We start from the raw sequence: 20477 nt of genomic DNA, 5'->3' as shown, positions 1-20477 counted from the left end.
TAGTTACTCCGTGATTGGATAATATTTGTCACAAACAAACGAAAGTGCTGAAATCGAAAAAGTTTTCGCACCTAAACCAGGCCTCAGATTGTACTAATAAACTCATTAAAATAAAATAAATCAAGAAAAGGACAAATCCTCACGGGTGTGCTAAGCCGGACTGATGAGTTCGTGCGACGCGGTCCCCTGCCGCGTCGTCTTCCCCACCAGTCCACCCCTCCCCGTCCCCTAGCTCGCTTCAGCTCGCAGCTCACAAAGCAGCAGACCAAGAAAAGAGCAGCGACCGAGAAAGAGAAGCGCGCCTCCGCTGCTCTGTCGGAGCTCATCCCGCCGCCGGACCGAGCCCGCCGATGGCCATGAGGCACAGGGCGCGGTCCTCCCCCACCTCCCCGCTCACCCCGTCCTCCAGCACCAGGTAACCGACCGTCGGCCGCCCCTCATTGCCTTGCCCCCTCTCTCTGGTACTGGCTTCCGGGATTTGCGGCCTTGCGGGCCCGCCTTCGGATACGTCTACCGCCAGTTCTCGTTCGTGTGAATTTGTTGGCACCGGTGCTCGGTGCTCGCTGCAGCTAGCTTCCGGGGTGGCGGAATCTCGCGCTGATTCCTGATTGATTCGTTCGGCGCAAAGGGAGGAATCTTTTTGGCGCTCTGGCTTGTCTTTGATTTTGTTCTTGATGCTGCTGCTTGGATATGCTGTCAGTTTAAAGGAGCTGAGCTTCCCGGTGATTAGATTCTTCGAGCAAAAGCTCGTGGAAATACTCCTCGGCGATGGCTTTGAGCCTGCATTTGGAAGCAGCTCAGGCCCTTTGGTCGTTCGTTCAGCAGCATAAGATTAGTGAGCGCATGAAAAAACAAAACTGCGTAACTGAAAAAAAGGTTGGGTGCCCCTGTGGTATTCGTCCAGATTCTTCAACTGATGTTCGATTGCGAATTTGGAAACTGAAAAGCTGTAGTACCAGATAAGGACGACAGGGATGCGTGTGAAGCGTGAACAAGTCAGAAATCGTTTGGATTTCCATTTTCCCTTTTTTCCTGAAAAACTGAAAAAGCTGTAGTACCAGATAAGATAAAACCGTCAGCGAGCGAGATCCCGACGCCCTCTGCGGCCATTGACCGGCGTGCACCCCCTATGGAAGATGGTGATCTCAGCATCAACAAGTGCTTGGTGCTCGTGCAATCGGCGTTGACGTTCCCGCCGCCCCACTTTCTGGGTGGGCAGGGGAAAGAAAAGCCAGGTAGCAGAAGCTGCGGCCACGATTCTGAATTCTGATAGGGGGAAAAGGTTTTAAGGATGTGAGCTGCACTCAGGCAGTCCTTGAGATTATGCTGTACCTTTTAGTAATTTTTTTTGGGTTTGACAAGCACGTTGTTGTTGTTTTTGTTGAGTGGACACCCACTTTCTTCTCACGGGTCAAGCTTCTTCATTCTCCATTCCTGGGAAAAAGTTGTGATCTTTGTCCTATCTTTTGTTATTCTCTACTAGTAGGGAATCCCTACTAGAAGTAGTAGTTGGCTTGAGCCAATCGCTAATTTGAGGACAATATCTATGTTTTGATCTATGGATAACCATGTCGATTCAAGATTGAGCTTGCCTTTTTGTGACACTAAATAGTAATGATCATCACCACTGTCATTCCAGGTCGCCTTTTTTTTTGTGACACTAAATAGTAATGAGCATCAAAAGGATACCCTTTTAGATACTTTTTCTTAGCACATCCAATCTCTCATATCATCCACTGAATCAGATAGTGAGTGGCGTGAAGATTTTAATGTCAAGGGAACTGAGCCACCTGAGATTGTTCAGCCTACTATGCACGTTAGCACCATCTATGTTTGCTCTGTCATGAATTTGTGATTAGATTTGGTGGTGGGCCTGATTTTCGTTGTGGTAAGGTACATGTTTTAACACTAAGACAGTACCACTATAAATGTGCTAATAATTGATAACCAACCCTGCCCCGAAGAAAAGTACGACCAAGCCATCTGTTTATTGTAACTAATAGTTAGTTGTTAATAAGTGTATAATCCTAGCCACTCATCTAACATTACGTGATATGCACCCAAGAACTTTCTGTTGGGCCCAATAAATTTAATGAACTCGGTGTTTCTTTACAAGAGAGTTTTTCTAGGGCAACTGTAACAATCAGAATCACGAAGGAGATTTTTCTACAAGTAATTAATTGTTTGAACTGTATCTACAACTTACAAGATGCAGTAATAATAAATAATTCCCCTCGTATTGGAGCTCTCCAATTTGTGCTATGCTATCAGTTCATATCAAGGAACAGAACTTTCTGGCTATCTACCTTCAGTTCATACTTCTGATAGCATGGTGCTCTATTCTAATTATATGAGTGTTCAAATGGAAATAAGATGTTTTATGTCGAGGACTGCTGAGAAATTTGAGACATGTTGTCATCTCCGAACAAAATTTTACGTTTGCGCAATCTCTGGTGCCACACATTGAGTAGTCAGCAATGATTATCATTTCGTTTTAGTTGGATGCAGAGGATTCTGAAATAAGTAAGTGATGCTTAGTATGTACCTTCATCTTCTACTTTGCATCCTGGCAAGAATATTGCATCAAATTCTGAGCTGTACTAGAGAATATACTGTTACATCATCTATCATAACACTGGTATTTTTTTCTTTTCTTTTCTTGCAGAACAAAGAAGATACTTGGTTTCTCTGTATCTCTCATCCTCATCAATCTGGCTTCAATTATGGAGCGTGCTGATGAGAATCTCCTTCCAGCAGTTTACAAGGAAGTCAGTGCAGCCTTCAATGCTGGTCCTACTGATCTGGGATACCTCACCTTTGCAATGAACTTTCTGAAGTCAATAGCATCTCCCTTGGCAGGTATCCTTGCTCTGCACTATGATCGGCCAACAGTGCTTGCAATAGGGACTGTTTTCTGGGCCTTATCAACGGCGGCTGTCGGTGTTAGCCAACATTTTGGGCAGGTTGCATTCTGGAGAGCTGTAAATGGCCTTGGGCTTGCCATTGTAATACCAGCGCTTCAGTCGTTCATTGCTGATAGCTATAAAGATGGTACACGTGGTGCAGGATTCGGTTTGTTAAGCCTCATTGGTGCTGTAGGTGGTATAGGTGGTAGTATTTTGGCAACAATCATGGCTGGAAAGGACTATTGGGGATTCCCTGGATGGCGTGTTGCATTCATGATGGTCGCACTAGTCAGCTTGATAATTGGAATTCTTGTGTACTTATATGCAACTGATCCAAGAAGAATACCTGGCAATCGCCTTCTTGATGAAGATGACTATGAGAGGTGTGCCATTCTTTTCATCTCACCTAGCTGCAGGGATTCATTAATCAATATTACTAGCAAAATAGAACTCATAGCCTTCTCGCGGAAAAACTGAACTCACATAGCTTGTAGTTTTGTGCTATGCCAGATCATGTTTTGATTTATATAAACAAGATTCTGATTCTGCCAGAGAATCTCGTCATGGTGCTTCATTTTTTTTTCTCTTGAACGTACAAGAGCGTGTTATTCCATTAAACATTCTTCATTTTCTTGTAGGAAATAAACCAGGGTTGCATGTTTTGAGTATGTTTTGTTACTATGTCCTTTTCAGTCTGAACTATTTTTGCATTTCTTGTGTGGCTGAACCACATTTAGGAACTCTTATGTTATTCGAGTGCATTTCTAGTAGGTTTCTGCATTGTACCCGAGTTAAAACAACATGGGATTTGGAATGGTGCTATAATTGAATATGAACTTTATCCTTGTCTCCCAGGTTGCATTTATCAAGCAAAGATGTTCTTCCTCCACCTTCTATCTGGAGGGATTCTTGGGTGGCAACAAGATCTGTTATGAAAGTGAAGACATTTCAGATCATTGTCCTGCAAGGGATCATTGGCTCATTGCCATGGACTGCTATAGTTTTCTTCACAATGTGGTTTGAACTCATTGGTAGGATAGCAACCATTCTACAAAATCTGATAACAATGCTCTTAAAATTGAAGCCTAACATCCTTGAACACTCTTAGGTTTTGACAACAAAAGCTCGGCAGCACTGAACAGCCTCTTCGCCATCGGGTGTGCCAGCGGAGCATTTCTTGGCGGAGTGATAGCAGACCACCTGTCAAAGTACTTTCCAGATTCGGCACGTGTCATGTGCGCCCAGTTCAGTGCCTTCATGGGCATCCCGTTCTCTTGGATCCTCCTCACAGTCATCCCCCAGTCAGTTGACTACTGGTATGCCTTCGCCGTCACACTTTTCTTCATGGGCATCACGATAAGCTGGTGCGCCACCTCGGCAAACAACCCCATGTTTGCTGAGGTGGTCCCTCCCAAGCACCGCACCATGATCTACGCCTTCGACCGTGCGTTCGAGGGCTCATTCGCCTCGCTGGCTGCCCCCGCAGTGGGCCTAGTCACCGAGAAGATTTATGGCTATGATACCAAGACTGTGAACCTTGCGAACGGATCAGCAGAAGGGGCGTACGCACTCTCAAGAGGGCTGCTGACCATGATGACCGTGCCTTTCGGTGTTTGTGTCCTGTTCTACAGCCCACTGTACCTTGTGTTCAAGCACGACAGAGAGAACGCGAAACTCACCAGCTTCAAGGAGCAGGAGCTAGTGTGATGATATGAATGCGCTGCCTTGATCAGCATTCGGAACCTCTCGGCATCCCGAGCAGGAGCTTGTGTGATGATCTGAAGATACTGCCTTGATCAGCATTCAGAACATCTGGTCATACCGTCCTGGGTCATTCTGAGTTTCTGATTGAGATTCTGGCAATTGTGCCACGGAGAGAAGTGTGGAGCAACAATTGTTCTGGCCGATTTGAAGATTATAAGGCGACCTTCTTTTTTTGTGCCCATCCAACAAGCCATTTTTCTATGGCTTCTCTTGGTGATGAGTGATTTGTGTTGTGGAGGTTTTTTTTTTACAGAGAACCCCAGAGAAGGCATATGACATGACCTGAAGCCCTGAACTATGCTGAATTGCTGATGTTACATGTAGTTGCCTTGGTAGTTAAACAGATCACTAATAATGTTTCACTGATCGCTGGGATCAGCTCGTTTTCAGTTATCTTTCTGGGGTTTTTTTAAGAAACTCTGGAAATTTTGTATCAGTTGATTATGAAAGAAGTTCTAGCAGTTTGGTTTCATCAATTAAAACTATATATGGCCTTGTTTAGTTCCCAAGAAATTTTGCAAAATTTTTCAGATTTCCCGTCACATCGAATCTTTAGACACATGCATGAAGTATTAAATATAGACAAAAATAAAAACTAATTGCACAGTTTGGTCGGAATTGACGAGACGAATCTTTTGAGCCTAGTTAGTCCATGATTGGACAATATTTGTCAAATACAAACGAAAGAGCTACAGTGTCGATTTTGTAAAATATTTTGGAACTAAACAAGGCCATATGGAAGCAAATTCCTCAAAGAAAGAAAGTAAGAAAATGCAAAATGCGAACTCGTCTCACGTGGGACCTCCTGTCAGAGACAGATCCCTCTGCACGCTTTCGGAACCGCAGCAAAAAGCTCGAACTCGATCCGGGGCTCCAGGCCATTCGATCTCCGATCGGACGGTCCAGAAGGATCCCTCCCTCTCCACCTTGGCACGCTATACCTCCTCTCTCTCTCTCTCTCTCTCTCCGAGTCGTCGTTCGTCTCCGTCGCTACTGGCTGCTCTGCGCCACTTCCAAACCCAAAACCCCCCTCCTCACGAGATCTGCGCAGCAGCAATGGCGACGCGGCGCCACGTCCTCCTCCTCGCCTTCGCGACCCTCCTCGCGCTCGCCGCGGCCGCGGAGGGGGCCGAAGAGGGGCCCCGCGGGCGGCGGCTGCTGGTCCTGCTGGACGACCTGGCCGTGCGGTCGTCGCACTCGGCCTTCTTCGGCTCGCTCCAGGCGCGCGGGTTCGATCTCGACTTCCGCCTCGCCGACGACCCCAAGCTCTCGCTCCACCGCTACGGCCAGTACCTCTACGACGGCCTCGTGCTCTTCGCCCCCTCCACCCCACGTAATTTGCTCCTTTCCTTTCCTTTCCTTTCCTGCCTCGCCTCTCACTCGGAGATCCGATCTGTGTTGCTGGAGTGTTCTGGTGATAGATTCGACGGGGATAGAGATGGTTTGGGTGCGGTGTCTGACTGCTTTTCTGATCTGATCCGTGACTCTTGGAGTGGTGGGGGTTGTGTGATCTGTTGCGGGTAATGTCAAATTCGGGATTTCGGAGTAGAATTTCCCGTGACCGGAGGATTTATGCAATAAGGTTCACCTGAAAATTGACCTTAGTCAGTTAGTTCTAGTTGAAAGCAGCAGATCTTAGGGGTATCAATTGTTGCCTATTGTGATTGACTAGATTATTATTACAGCTCTTTGTTGATTAAACTGCTGGATTGTCCTTGATCTCTGCCCATGATTATGTAGTACTTGATTCAGCCCAATTTGTTAATAAAGCCAGTCTTCATTCCATTGCAGGTTTTGGTGGATCAGTGGACCAGAACGCAGTCCTCGAATTTATTGATGCTGGGCATGACATGATCCTGGCGGCAGATTCCTCTGCCTCTGATCTTATTCGTGGCATTGCAACAGAGTGCGGGGTTGATTTTGATGAGGCAAGCAATTCCTGTGGCCTTGCACCTTCTTATCTTAAACATTTTCGTTGACCTCAGCGAACCAACAGTTTGGGTCTTGATGATTTCAGGATCCAGAGGCAATGGTTATTGACCACATTAACTATGCCGTCACGGATGTTGAAGGTGATCACACCTTGATTGCTGGTGATGATCTTATCCAGTCAGATGTGATACTGGGGTCTAAAAAGATTGAGGTTAGCAGTGATGCTAAGAATCTTCATAACCCTTCCAACTGTTTACACATTTTTCATGTTCATTCGATTAAACCGAGTTGAGACTGAATCTTTGTCTGCACTCGTATTCTGAATTTATTAGTAGACAGCTCTGTTTTGTGCGTGGGGCTTCATGATATCCATAATTTTGTATACTAAGCATTCATAGTTAGCAGGCCTTTTGTTCATCTTTGCTATTGCAACACTACAACAGTGATAATCTTGATCTAATCTTGTAGGCAATACTGCCTAGATTTTCAGTAAAAGTGCGCCCATAAATTGTCTTCAATTTGCTGTTCCATACTTCTTTGCCATGTCTATATTCAAGTCTTGGTTGCTGTACTGAGTTTTTCCATGCTTAACCAATTGGTAGTATTAGCTAAGATACTTATATCCTAAAACCTATCTGTTCCTATTAAGAACTAGCTACTTATATACCTGCAGTTCATTACTGACTAGAGTGGACTTAGCTATAATATGTTTTCTTAACATTGGTGTTCATGAGGATATGATGTAAACTTACCAAGTGCTTTTGGTTAGCACTTTCTTTTTCAATTTTGGAAGTTCTTATAAATGTAAATTTGTCTTTTGAATATTTTTCTCCATTTTTCTAGGCTCCTGTATTGTTTCGAGGAATTGGACACACGGCTAATCCATCAAACAGTTTGGTACGTACTTTGAAGTCTGAACAGTGGTATTTGCATGCCCAACTATTAGTTGCATAACTCTGTTTTATTGCTGTAAAACATGTATGTTTTATGTTTTTTTTTCTATAATATAATCCCCCATTCTCCCGTCTTTGGGCATTGCTAGGTTCTGAAAGTCCTATCTGCCTCTCCATCAGCATATTCAGCTAACCCAAAGACTAAGTTGTCATCTCCTCCATCGCTCACTGGGTCAGCTATATCATTGGTTTCGGTTATGCAGGTAATTAATTTTTTTAACTTTATTATTATTATTATTATTATTAGTGGGCTAGTATTCATTCCACTGTTCATTCGTTCATTGTTGTTTATTCATTAAATGTAAGATTGGCCTGCTAGAATCCCATGTATTACCAGTTCTATGTTGCCATTCAATCTCTCTGATAAGTTTTGTGTCTTCTTGCAGGCAAGAAATAATGCTCGGGTGCTGATATCTGGATCACTCGACCTGTTTAGCAACCGGTATGCTATCATCATATATAATGAAGTAGTTTCCCCCGGGTTTCCATAAAGTGCTTATGTTGTTCCATTTATTCAGGTTCCTGAAGTCTGGTGTTCAAAAGGCTGGTAGCAAAACGAGGTTAGCTTACTTTTGAAGCCTTTTTACTGAGATTAATAGTCTATAGATTTCAGCTAGAAAATATCAAGATCTTTAGGCTGCTATTTCTGTTAATGCCTTCAATCCTTGCGTAGGCAAGCGTCATCTGATTGTTAGAAAAAATCCGCCTTTCTAAGTTCTGACCTTCCCTAATGACAAATTTGAAGTTTTTATCTTGTAATTAACTCTTGACAAGGCAACAGAGCACTACTTGATAAAGGAGGAAACCATAACATGAGATATTGGATGATGTCATTTTATACTTCTGTGCGCTGTAGCATAGTGTCAAGGGCGTTAGTGCCCAAGGTAGGAGGGCCTTGGCTCCTTAGTTTGTAGCCAAGACCGGTAATGGTGCCAGGAGGTTTCCCTGGACACCTTATGGTGAAGGGGATGAGATTAAGAGAAGCAGAGGGAGATTAGGAATAGGTTTGATATATCTTGCTTGATTCATTCTCAACTCATTACAGGATATAAATAGGAGTCTAGCTCTTTGATTCTTGCCCAGCCATTACTCCTAATCTCTCAACCAACTCTTAATTGATATTTGCTCCCAGCCGCCTGTGCCTCCTCGGGCTCCTGCTGCCCATGCGCGCCCCCAGGTGGCTGCTGGCCATGCATGTCCCCAAGTGGCTGCTGGCCATGCATGTCCCCAGGCGGCTGTCGGGCCCACATGACACATAGATTGCAAATAAGTTTCATATTGCTAATTGTTGGATATTTGCAAATTATACTACCGCATATCATGTAACAGAATATAACCTCTCATATAATCATTTATTACATGCTATTGTACAGATACGAGAGGGCTGGAAATGAGCAATTTGTGACCGAGACAAGCAAATGGGTTTTCCATGAGAGGGGGCATCTAAAGGTCATATTGCCTTATTTTCCTTTGTAATTTTGTTTAGGGGATTGATGTTTTTCAAATAAATGGGATGGTGAGGTGTAACCTTTGTCACGTTCAAATTCACAGGCTGTTAATGTTAAGCATCACAAGGTTGGGGAGGCCAATGAACCAGGCATGTACCGCATTAATGATGACCTGGTAATTCTTTTGCCTTGATGTGTAATTGCTGTTGAGCTGTGACAAGTTAAATGTGCTAATATAAATTTCTCCATCAAGGAATACTCTGTTGAGATCTATGAATGGTCCGGAACAAGCTGGAAGCCATATGTTGCTGATGATGTGCAACTTCAATTTTTTATGATGAGTCCTTATGTTCTGAAAACTATGTCGACTGACAACAAGGTGGCGTACTATTACAAACCTGTGTCGTATTAAAATATATTGTGAGATTGACAGATTGCTGTTGCTAAACTATCATGTTCTCCCATTGTAGGGTTTATATTCAACATCCTTCAAAGTTCCTGATGTTTATGGAGTTTTCCAGTTCAAAGTTGAGTACCAAAGATTGGGATATACTGGTCTGTCTTTTACAAAGCAGGTTAGTCTCATGACATGATTCTTTGGAGTTTGTACAGTAGCACGATTACATTAGTCAAACTGCATCCACTTGTATAGTCATTTTTTTTGTGACTTTCACATTCATTAATCTGTTTTTGTCTGTTGCAGATTCCAGTACGCCCTTACAGGCATAACGAGTATGAGAGATTCATAACATCAGCTTACCCATACTACACTGCCTCATTTTCAACAGTAAGATCTGCTTCCATTTGTTATTCAGTAGACGCAAAGAAATTTATTTTTGCACCTTTTACAGCTTGACCTCTATATGACCTTTGTCATTAAATTCACTTGCATGGAATGTATTATAGGTTGCATCTTGCATCCTGTATTAACTACCTAGCCTTGTTTTCCTTACTGCCTAGTTTGAATAGAGGATAATCCCCTCAATCCATATGCATTGGGAGCTATTGAGAGGGAAATAAGTTCATTTTCCACTTCAATCCACATGTACTGTGCATGCAAGTTCTGCGTTAGCACAATGTATCACCTCTTCATTTCTTGTTGCAGATGGGTGCTTTCTTCATATTCTCGCTTGTGTACCTGTACCACAAATAAGGGACTCATGGGAGCACACAAGTTTCTGGAGGCTGATGCGACCTAGATCTGTGGCACTGAATGTGTGCTATAAGCCAAGTGTTACCTGGTGCAATTTTATGGAACCATATTTTTGTAGTGCCAACTTAGATAACATTTGACGACCGTGACCGCACTCATGAGAATTTACTTGTGCTAGGATGTTCGATCTGCCTCACTTTTTCTTGGATCCTTTCTGATCAACACTTGTGAAAACGTCTACAGTATAGCATTGAAATGATGAGCATGTAGTGATTTTGAAAGTACTACACTCTTGAGCTTGCATTCTGATTTCCGGTCCTGAATGTGGACTTCCAAGTTTGTGATTGTTATATTTCCGCACTTGTTGGTGCTTATTCCTTGGATGTGCTTGATTTTTTACCTGGGTGTGTTGAAAAATGAATACTCGAAGACAGTAGAGCTTCATGTTCAAAATTCCAAATTTGGAATGCTATCTGGCTCCTAATTCTCGGTGTACTGGATGCATTTCTCTGTCTATCTAGTGTCGTGCTGCAGTGCCCTTGTTTTCTAGCAGTTCCTAATGCAATGGTGTCAGCATCTCAAAGTGTTTCTAAAACTACTTGGAATCACCATTTGAGCTATTTGAATAAAAATCACTCTTTGTATCTTTTCATTCTTCAACAGTTTTTTTTTTTTAAAAAAAACTTGTGTGCTCTCTATCTTTGGCTAGTTAGAAGAGAAATCTAGAATGGAAGATTGCAATATTTGTAGATCTAATTAAAAAAGTGTTAGGAGGTATTTTTTACCAAGATCTTTGGAGTTGCTTTTGGCATCTGCTAGTTAGCATTTTGCTGCCATTTGTTTGATGTGTAAGAGCAAAATGTCTATTTCTATCAACAAGGATGGATATGTAGACTCTTAGTGTCACTTATTTTGCTGCCATTTTCTCTGATGTGTAAGAGCACAGTTTTTGTATTATGATCATCAAACCTGAAAGCTAAGCTGGGCAGCAACATTATCTGTATCTCAGCATTCTAACCTTTCAATAATAAGCAGAGACTATGATAGAGCAAACCGTGCCCTCCAAAACGCTGTGATTTCGAATCATTCATGCAAAAAATGAACAAGTGGTAATGTGATATGTATTAAGTCATGTTTAAAGAAGAGATTCATATTGAAGGAGCACCATCCTTTATTACCCAGTACTACAGTATTATACAACACTCAGAGCACACAGGGTATACTGACACCGACATAGCAAAGCATACTCTCTCACGCATACCAATTATATAACGAGACACTACATCCACAAATCGCACGCGCTCTCCCAATCTCTCGTGCACATCGCAAAATGGCACCAATGGTGGTACGGCTCAGAATGGCTCAGCCGCCAAGACATGCGCCGGCGCACTGTGTAACGGCCTAGACCACAATCTCCAGCGTCCACCGGTACATCTCCTTCTCCGGCACCGGCAGGTCGACGGACACGAGGCCGGTGTCGGCGTCGTAGCCGAACTCCACTTCCGCCGAGTCCAGCAGGCACCTCGCCGGCTCCCGCGAGCAGTAGGCACCGAACCGGCCGCACCCGCGCACCCTGAGCGCCACCACGGCCTTCCCGCCGCCGTCCACTGCGCGGCACTCCTCGACGGCGCCCCCGGCGTTGAACATGTCGAGCAGCCCCACGGGCGCGAACGCCACCCCCGGCGCGGCGGCGCGGAGCGGGCACACGTGGAACACCTCGTACTGCAGCGGCGCCAGCGTCACGGGCAGCGCGGCGCCACGCGGCAGCCGCACCAGCTCCCGCGCGCGGTGCGCGTACACCACGGCCTCGCCGTCCCACTCGCCGTTGCTGCCGTTGTCGCCATCGTTGCCGCCGTCGCCGGCGACGCGCGCTATGGCGTCCACGTCGTCGGCGCGCACGGCGCCGGTCAGCGTGCCCGGCGCCGCGTCGTGCACGCGCGTCCGCTTCGTCACGCGGCACCACCCGGCGCCCTGGCAGTTGAACACGCCCACCACGCCGCCGCACTTGTTCAGGTTCCAGATCTTGAGCAGGCTGCAGCAGAGCACAGAGTAATGGATGAAAAAACAAGAGAATCAGCACCGCCACCGGCTTCCTGAAATTGACCGGAAATCTTTTTGGAATTGGAAGTTTAATCCAAGGACTGGTCGGTCACCTTGCGCCGTCGCGCGCCGGGTCGGAGAAGAGGCAGTCGCGTGTGGGCCGGCCGGGGAGCTGCGCGCGGAGCACGGAGCCGTCGGGGAGGACGAGCTTCCTGAGCAGCTCGAAGTTGTGGTTCCCCGGCTTGTCGCTGACATATATCGGGCAGCCGCCGATGGCCCTCGCCGCGCCGTGGTACTCCGCCGCCGGGTGCAAGCTCTGCCGAACGAATCGAATCGAATCGAATCGATCAATGGAAAGAAGAAGAGAACCAAGAAGACGCAAAGCAGCAGTCTACTCTACTACTCACATGGAACATGTCCCAGTCGGGCTGCATGAACTCGCCGAGGAAGACGGTGTTGTAGGCGACGGAGGCGACATGGACGGTGTGGGAGGCCGGGTCGCGCGGGTAGAAGTCGTCGGAGGCGCGCACCACGGCGGTCTGCCTGGCGCTGTAGAGCATGTCGGTGTTGTGGCACATGCAGGAGATGCAGCCGTTGTCGGGGAAGCTGCGCGCCACGGAGGCCTCGAGCGCGCGGTGGTAGGCCCTGGTGAGCGCGACGCGGCCGCCATGGCCGGCGCCCAGCGTCTCGATGATGTTCTGCACGTCCACCTTGACGCCGTCCACGCCGCAGGAGGCCAGGTACGCGTGGAGCTCGCCGTAGAAGTCCCGCGCCCGCCGCGGGTGCACCAGGCCGAGGCCCAGGACGGACAGCGAGTCCATGACGATGTCCGGCTGGTTCGCCGTCACGCCTGGGGACTGCACCGGGTACGCCAGCGCCGGCTCGTAACGCTCCATCGCTGTCCCCGACGACGGCGCCACGCCGCCCCAGTACCCCGCCATCGCGTGCCACACGTACACCTGCTTCACGCCGTGCACGCCCTTGGTCTCCGACACCAGCCGCTTCAGCCCGCCGTCGCCGTCGCCGTCGCCGTCCGGCTTGGTCTGGAACTTGGTGTTCTCCTTGATCCCCGTCAGCCGACTGGCGAATCTGGAAGCAATCAATGAGTTGTGGTGAGCACTGCGGCGGCCGGCGGCCATGGTTGATCAGAGAAATGTGATGGGTGCAGTGCACGTACTGCGCGCCCTCCTGGACGGCGACGTTGGGGTCGTCGGGCTTCTTGTTGTCGGAGGCGATCTGCTGCCAGCCGTCGTCGATGATGAGGAACCGCGGCGGCGCGCCGCCCTTGGACAGGCTGCAATAGCGAGCAGAGGAGGGTTTGCTGCTCTGTCAGTACGGAACGTCGGCACGGATGGAGTCACAGTCACTGACACACAAGAAGAGAGCAGAGTCGTTACCTCTGGAGGCCGTGCTTGACGCCGCCGGCGGTGACGTCGGTGTAGAAGGCGTCCCAGGTGCACCAGCCGAACCAGTCGAGGAACGACGGCATCCTCTTCCTCTCTCGGTGGTGGAACGTCTGCAGGTGCTTCTCCACCGCCTTGACCGCGGCGGTGACGGCGTCGAAGGGGCTGTCGCCGGCGTGGAGGTATACCATGCGCGCGCCCTGCTCCGTCTGCACCGCCTTGTCGCCGCTCTCGACGCAGATCTCCAGCTCGTCGCGGTCGTTCCCCTGCAGCGCCGCCCGGAACTGCCCCTCCAGCAGCGGCAGCATCACCACGTACGCGGGTTTGCCGTCGCCGTCGGTGGCGGCAGGAGGGACCTCGATGAGCATGAACTGGGTCTCGAGAGGCACGTCGCGGCCGGAGACGCCCATCCGCTGCGTCATCCACCATAGCTTGAACCGGAACAGGCACAGAAACCGGCAGTCCCTGCACGGCACGGCACCACGGGGGAGAGAGAGACAAAAAAAAAAATCAGAAATTTACACATTGTTTCGATCTCATCAACAATCTGCAATGCAAAAATGTTACATCAAAATAGTACTGAACACACGACAACCAAAAAAAAAAAAAAAAACCGAAAATTCCGATTCCAGACGTTTCTCATGAAAAAATCAGCCTCATTTCTTATCGCAGAAGGAAACACTGACATAGGTGTAGATAGAGAGAGCAGAGAGGATGAAGTGATTAGGAATATTATTATTACTCACCGGAGCGTGCCGAAGGTGAAGACGTGGTGGCTCTTGGGCTCGGCGGCGTGGGCGCCGACGAAGGCCCCGTCGACGAGGCCGGCACCGGCGGCGTGCGCCGCGGACACGTTGTCCGGCACGCCGGTGAGCACCGTGCGGCCGCGCACCGCCAGCGTCCCGTCGCTCACCGTGATCCACGGCGTCACCGTCATGTTGATTGGTACCACACGATTTGATTTTTTTTACCTAAGAGATAAAACTGCAGAGATGGATCGAGAGCACCCTCTCTGCAATGCGCGCAAGAACAACAAGTGCGGAATCAATCAAAGGTAGAGGGCTTCACTGGCCGCGTGAGGGTAATTAAGTCAGTAGTAATAATAATATAGTAATGGTAATATAAGTAGCACTAAACTACAGTACTTGGTAATGGTGCTCCCTCGACTGGGAGGGAGAAAAACTGGCGGGAGGAAGGAGGCAGGGGGGTGAGGGTTTATATACTCGCGGGGGGAGGGGAGGGGTGACGTGGCGGGACACGTGGCAAGTGAATTTATTTTACTGCTGGTGACGCCATCACGGTGAAACACGTTTGTACAGCTCGATCGGCAGAGAAGAAGGAAGAATCGAGAGATTTTTGTCTCGTGCGGAGCCGGATGAAGAATTTGATTAGGATGGTGCATGACTGCATGTGCATGCATGGTATGGTCCATGATACCTGCGTTATGCGGTAGTCCAAGTTCAGTGCATTTTCCTTCCTTCCTTCCTGCTCACCTTCTGCTGGTATACATGGGAGAAAACAAAAGTTTTTACTGTAGTAGACAATCTTTCACGTCACAACAATACATGGCGAACGCCATTACGTTTTGCTGTAGATCGAGTTTTGAAATCATCTCTAGATCGAATCAAGATACCACTATTTTCAATATGTAGGTTTCATTTATTATAGATCCAAATACACACATTCTAAATCAAATGATAAAATTCAGTGCTGATCTAGGCATTAAAAAAAATCACTAAACGCTGATCAGGGTCTCGCCTATTGTATTTAGCCATTATTCGATCTAGAATGTTCATTTAAATGGCTGTTTTCGTAATAAACGTACTTGAAGATACAAATGTTGACCAATGCTATTTCTTTTATATAAACCTAGTTAAATTTAGAATTTTTTTAGCAATGGCTATTCGAGAAGCGAGACTTACATCTTTGTGGAGACCAGGAGTGAGATTGAAAGGATACCAGAGCTGTATGATCTTTTAGATGAGAAATATCGGATGAAATTGTGCAATTGGGTTTTTCGTTCATATCTTGATCGAATTCGGTTGACTGCACACACTGCCAAGCACATCATTTCCTTTTTTTCTCTTTCCTTTTTTTTCTCTGCCGGTTAGAATATTCCGTAACCGAGAAAATTGTTTGCTTGTGCGTAGGTTCCGGCCGGCGGCTACATTCCACGCCTGCCTCTTCAATTCTTTCATTATTTGCAGACAAGGGAAGATGGGACTATACGTACACGTTGCTGTTGCATTCCCTAGGGTCCAGGACAGAATTCCTGCATAGTTTGACGGCTGCTTTACATCTATTCCCTCTTAATTTTTCTTTTCCAAATCATTTTTCTTTCAAGAGTGTTTCGATCCTTGATCTGATGATAAGGTGTGCCGAACATCTAGCTAGGTCGGTGGCAGTGCTACATGCAAATTGCTACGTACTTATTTGATTCTTCGCGTGGTTAATATAAGGTACTAATGATCTTCTTCTCAAAAAATAAACTACTAATGATATGCAGGTTGCTGGATCGAGCATGAAACTAATCATTATTGTTTGCACCTTGTAAATCAAAACACAACACGCACCTCACAAAACACATAGAGTCAGTCTCAGCTCAGCATGAATATCATGGTCACTGTCCGATAACACACGCTGCACTCAATCATTTCGTCCTCTTATCATCTAAGTTGAGTTTATCTCTCCACATGTACACAATATATACGATATTATGTATACTCCCTCCGTTCTAAAATATTATAAGTGCACATTCCACTTCTCAAAAGTCATTCTTTAAAAAAAAAAGTTGATTAAGTATATATAAAAACATATTAAATTTATAATACGTAACAAATATTATGAAATTGGTAGCAGAGTATAATTTTGTAGTAAACTTATTTAGAGATACAAATATTAATATTATATTCTATATAATTGGTCACACTCAAAAAAGTTTTCACACTTAGAAAAATGAGATATATACTAATTTTGGAACGCAGAGAGTATGTATCTATATTTTGCCTGCCTCATGAATATGCATGAATATTGATCAAAAGGGGAATTGAAGCCAAACACCTCAATAGGATCAAAAGAGCTGGTGTCAGAAATTCAATGACCGCCGCAATCGATTATATTTAGCATGTTTAGCGCGTCTCCAAAACTCCAAAATACACGATGATTTAAAGTTTGTAGAATGATATAAATTATATTGTACGTGTAGTTCATAGGAGTAAATATACGTGTGTTGTGATTGTCTACTTGTACTGTGTAATTTTAAAAAAGATATTAAAGCTATTAGTTAACTAGATATTTTCGACGTGTCCATAGCTCTCTAGCCCTACAAACTTGTAGAGGGAGATATATATGACTAAATATTGTTAGAGCTAAAGGTGGACCAATGATGATCTAGGTTAAATCTATATGTTTATGGGTTAAATTAATTAAAGCTGTTTAAATATTTAGGATTTACTCTAGAATATAAACAAAGTAGTTCATCTAATAATACTTGTGTTTCGATGTACCAGATCTAAAATTCTATGAAACTACAAAATACTCGGGGTCTATGAAATCTACAAAGTTTTGGATCTGAAGCTCTGCTTGACATAGAGAGGCCTTGTTTAGTTCCTAAAAAATTTACAAATTTTTTCAGATTTTCCGTCACATCGAATCTTTAGATGCATGCATGGAGTATTAAATATAGACGAAAATAAAAACTAATTACACAGTTTAGTCGAAATGGACGAGACGAATCTTTTGACCCTAGTTAGTCCATGATTGGACAATATTTATCAAATACAAACGAAATTAATCCATGATTCGATAATATTTATCATATACAAACGAAAGTGTCACTATTCATATTTTGCAAAAAAAATTGAAAGTAAACAAGGCCAGAGCCCTAAAGAAGAAGCCATTTTAGACTTGCATGCTGTGCACGCATTTGTCCGCGTCTAAGTAATCTAATCATCAATCATGTCAGCAGATGGAAATATCCATCAGATCGATTACCATGGGTGTCTGGGACAAGTGAGCGAGAAGCGACCGATCGACGGCCAGGACAGATGCCACGTCGTCCCTAAATTGCTTGTGCAATGAAGACAAGCAAACGGGGCACACGTAGCCCCTGGTTGCCAATTATTGGAGGGGACCTTGTCTCCCCCAAATTAAGCCCCACAGTTAACATCATGCATGAGTGCATCATCAGCGTGCATGCATGATTGATGCAGCTTTGGCAAGTTACGTACAGCTACTGTGGCTACGTGTTCATCGTTTTGATGCCCCGCCGGTCTCGCTTGCATGGTTTGCATTATTGAGAGAAGTGTGTGTGTGTGTATATCTATCAGAGGTTGGAATTCTTGGCTGAAAAAAGGAAAATGTTCCCAAGTGCAAAGTGGCCATTTGCTTATTTTTATTTTATTTTGCTCCAACATTATGCCGTAACTAAACGCTTCTCCGACCGCTCTGGGAGCCCGGCCGTTTACGTACTAAGTAGTTATTAGTTTAGCTAAAAATTAATCTAAATTAGTTATTGTTGGCCAGCTAGTTGGCTAACAAGTAGTTAATTAAAAAATTAGGCCACATATTAACCCTCCTATTTGATGCATGACTAGGCTAATTTATTAATTAGCTTATTATAAAATAGACCCTCTTGTCTAAAAAGTCATGACTGAAAATAATGTCTACAGACAGAAGAATACTACTAAATGACTGGTAGATTCGACAGACAAGCTCAAACAATTAGGCTATTCATTTGAACTTATCTGCCAAATCTACCAAACATTCAGTAATATTTTTCTCTCTCAAAAAATCATCGAAAAGTACTTCCAGCCATGGCTTATGAGCCAAATAATAAGCCGCAAAATCTAAAAGAATCAAAGCTTCTTCCGGCTCTCCCGTTGCCCTCGTGTGCCGAAGTTGCTCCTTGTCGGCCCTGTCTTTGTTGTGCGTGGACACGTACGTTCGTGGCCAACATGACCTTGGGCAGCCTAAAAAAGAAAACCACTTTTGCATTACTCATCATTCACTGTTACTGTTGTTAAAAAAAAAAGTTATGGCGTTTCCCCGCATACGTGTGCGACCGGCCGGCCGGAAGCTCAGAATTTTGAAGGACCTTGCGCGGACCGGTCGGGACCCGTGTGCGGCGCCGCCGGAAAGGACGATGATGATGGCCGCCCGGGCTGCTGGAAAGTTGCGTGGCTGAGGCGGATCCGCGTCTCGATCGATCGATGCCAACGGATTGTCGTCGGTGATGTCATACGGCTGACGACAGGGTCCGACGACCAGCCGCCGGCCGCCGGTTCCTTCCCTCGCGCTCGCGCATGGCGGCTTCCGGCGGCATGGCCATGGCTGCTGTCGCGCGGTGGGTGGTGGGCGCGGTGGCTGGCACTGGCAGCCTCCTAGCCGCCTCTAGGGCTGGCTCTCTCTAGGTAGGCTAGGTCGGTGGTCGGCTGAGCAATCAGGTCACACACATGAGGATCATCTTCATCGTCAACTTGCTACACAAATCCCACAGAGATGCAGCTGCGTCATCCTGCATGTGGTAGCTGCTAGGACCTGACCGGACTTGTGTGAGGAAAATGGGACAGACATATATCGGGTCTCGATGGATGGATGGATGGATGGATGGATGGATATAGACCTTGTTTAGTTCGACCCAAAATCCAAAAACTTTTTAAGATTTATCGTTACATTAATCTTACGTTACATTATGTACATAGAGCATTAAATATAGATAAAAAATTAATTACACAATTTGTCTATAATTTACGAGATAAATCTTTTAAATCTATTTAGTCTATGGTTGCACAATAATTATTAAAGAAACGAAAGTCACTATTAGAGAAAATAAAATCCGAGGCGGGCAAAAAGTATTAAAGGAGACAGGCATCGGAAATGCCTCCGACCAAAGATCATGGTTAATGGAGGTATTTTTGAATGTATTTTGATGTCCGCTTCAGTTATTTGAATAAAAAAATAAAAAAGAAAAAAATCATGGATGAGCCCGTGAGCCCATCTATAGGCCTACCAAGCCCATCCGTGAGCCGCTGCTGCTCGCCGGATCCACACCGCCACTGTTGCTCGCCAAATCCGGCCACCATGGGTGCGGATCCACTTGGTCGTCATCATCATCGTCAGAGGTCCTAGAGGTGGTCGTCGTTGTCACAGGTGGTGGTGGAGGTGGATGAGCCACGCTACAACAATGTCACGCTGGATCTAGAGGTGGAGGAGGACACCGTCGAGGAGGGCCCGTGCCCGTGCTGGACACCTAAAAGGTCCTTGTTTGGTTTTGGTAATTGAGTGATAACTTAGGTGGACTAATAGTGTTTATGTGAGATACACGGGAGATTAGTCCACAGGTGATGATATGATGATGGAGGAGCTCATTGCATATGAGACATGACATGGAGTCATGTGACCAAGGTGGAGAAGATCAAGATGAGGCTTGGCTCGATGGACCGGTTGCAAGAGTGAAGGGCAAGTCGAAGGCTTTGAAGCGAGGGATCGCGTGTGACGGTGAAGCTTGAGCAAGACTTGGCGCCGATGGACCGAGGCAACGGTGAAGAGCAAGTGAGGTCAAGATCGATGAACCAATATGATCACATGATGATATGAAGTGGATCATATCTTTTGGTGATTGGTTGGTGCATGTGTTGCATCAACATTGGAGGAGATGAAATGGAAAGCGCAAGGCAAAGGTATAACCTAGGGCATTTCCATTTCACCGGTCATAGGTGTGTAGAGAAGTTTATGACCGGATTTAGGATAGATGGCCGTACTATCAAGAGGGGTAAACTTGTTTGCATATCGGTCATCTAGTGCCACTTGAGCGTCTAACTTTGCATACGTGTTAGGATCGAGTGGCGTGGCAAGTTGAGAGGCTAACTCCCTTGAAA

At 45.9% G+C, this 20477-nt stretch overlaps 3 protein-coding genes across 5 annotated transcripts; 2 read left to right on the top strand and 1 right to left on the bottom strand.

Annotated features, from left to right (window-relative positions):
• LOC8078431 lies at positions 179–5152 on the top strand. Of its 3 annotated transcripts, none has more exons than XM_002461633.2 (4): positions 179–415; positions 2666–3289; positions 3762–3937; positions 4015–5152. In XM_002461633.2, the coding sequence occupies exons 1-4, from the start codon at positions 351–353 to the stop codon at positions 4611–4613; spliced, it is 1464 nt and encodes a 487-aa protein (XP_002461678.1). In that variant the 5' UTR covers positions 179–350; the 3' UTR covers positions 4614–5152. The 3 variants fall into 3 exon arrangements, with proteins under 3 accessions (XP_002461678.1, XP_021310181.1, XP_021310180.1); XM_021454506.1 differs by lacking the exon at positions 179–415 and adding an exon at positions 433–1235; XM_021454505.1 differs by lacking the exon at positions 179–415 and adding an exon at positions 1246–2523.
• On the top strand, positions 5641–10492 carry LOC8069094 (dolichyl-diphosphooligosaccharide--protein glycosyltransferase 48 kDa subunit). The gene is made up of 13 exons (XM_002461632.2): positions 5641–6003; positions 6462–6598; positions 6688–6813; positions 7446–7499; positions 7645–7758; positions 7942–7997; positions 8074–8115; positions 8929–9004; positions 9107–9178; positions 9257–9382; positions 9474–9578; positions 9707–9790; positions 10109–10492. The coding sequence occupies exons 1-13, from the start codon at positions 5727–5729 to the stop codon at positions 10154–10156; spliced, it is 1317 nt and encodes a 438-aa protein (XP_002461677.1). The 5' UTR covers positions 5641–5726; the 3' UTR covers positions 10157–10492.
• On the bottom strand, positions 11264–14798 carry LOC8078430 (probable galactinol--sucrose galactosyltransferase 2). The gene is made up of 6 exons (XM_002459496.2): positions 14346–14798; positions 13594–14064; positions 13374–13490; positions 12604–13285; positions 12310–12512; positions 11264–12188 (listed from the first exon to the last, which is right to left on the bottom strand). Exons 1-6 carry the CDS (start codon positions 14534–14536, stop codon positions 11558–11560), a joined length of 2295 nt encoding a protein of 764 aa, XP_002459541.1. The 5' UTR covers positions 14537–14798; the 3' UTR covers positions 11264–11557.

The sequence above is a fragment of the Sorghum bicolor genome, chromosome 2 (genome assembly GCF_000003195.3).
Source record: "Sorghum bicolor cultivar BTx623 chromosome 2, Sorghum_bicolor_NCBIv3, whole genome shotgun sequence".
Taxonomy (NCBI): Eukaryota; Viridiplantae; Streptophyta; class Magnoliopsida; order Poales; family Poaceae; genus Sorghum; species Sorghum bicolor.
The sequence above is the reverse complement of the archived record's forward strand: the minus strand, read 5'-3'. Positions and strand labels throughout refer to the sequence as shown.

Bases quoted from the DNA above. Each gene is read 5' to 3' on its own strand.
- LOC8078431 (XM_002461633.2), top strand. From the start codon at position 351: ATGGCCATGAGGCACAGGGCGCGGTCCTCCCCCACCTCCCCGCTCACC. The intron at 416-2,665 runs GTAACCGACCGT...CTTTTCTTGCAG, and splicing joins ACCCCGTCCTCCAGCACCAG to AACAAAGAAGATACTTGGTT. The intron at 3,290-3,761 runs GTGTGCCATTCT...CTTGTCTCCCAG, and splicing joins GATGAAGATGACTATGAGAG to GTTGCATTTATCAAGCAAAG.
- LOC8069094 (XM_002461632.2), top strand. From the start codon at position 5,727: ATGGCGACGCGGCGCCACGTCCTCCTCCTCGCCTTCGCGACCCTCCTC. The intron at 7,998-8,073 runs GTATGCTATCAT...CCATTTATTCAG, and splicing joins CTCGACCTGTTTAGCAACCG to GTTCCTGAAGTCTGGTGTTC. The intron at 9,005-9,106 runs GTCATATTGCCT...TCAAATTCACAG, and splicing joins ATGAGAGGGGGCATCTAAAG to GCTGTTAATGTTAAGCATCA.
- LOC8078430 (XM_002459496.2), bottom strand. From the start codon at position 14,536: ATGACGGTGACGCCGTGGATCACGGTGAGCGACGGGACGCTGGCGGTG. The intron at 13,491-13,593 runs GTAACGACTCTG...TCGCTATTGCAG, and splicing joins GTCAAGCACGGCCTCCAGAG to CCTGTCCAAGGGCGGCGCGC. The intron at 13,286-13,373 runs GTACGTGCACTG...GATTGCTTCCAG, and splicing joins GCCGTCCAGGAGGGCGCGCA to ATTCGCCAGTCGGCTGACGG.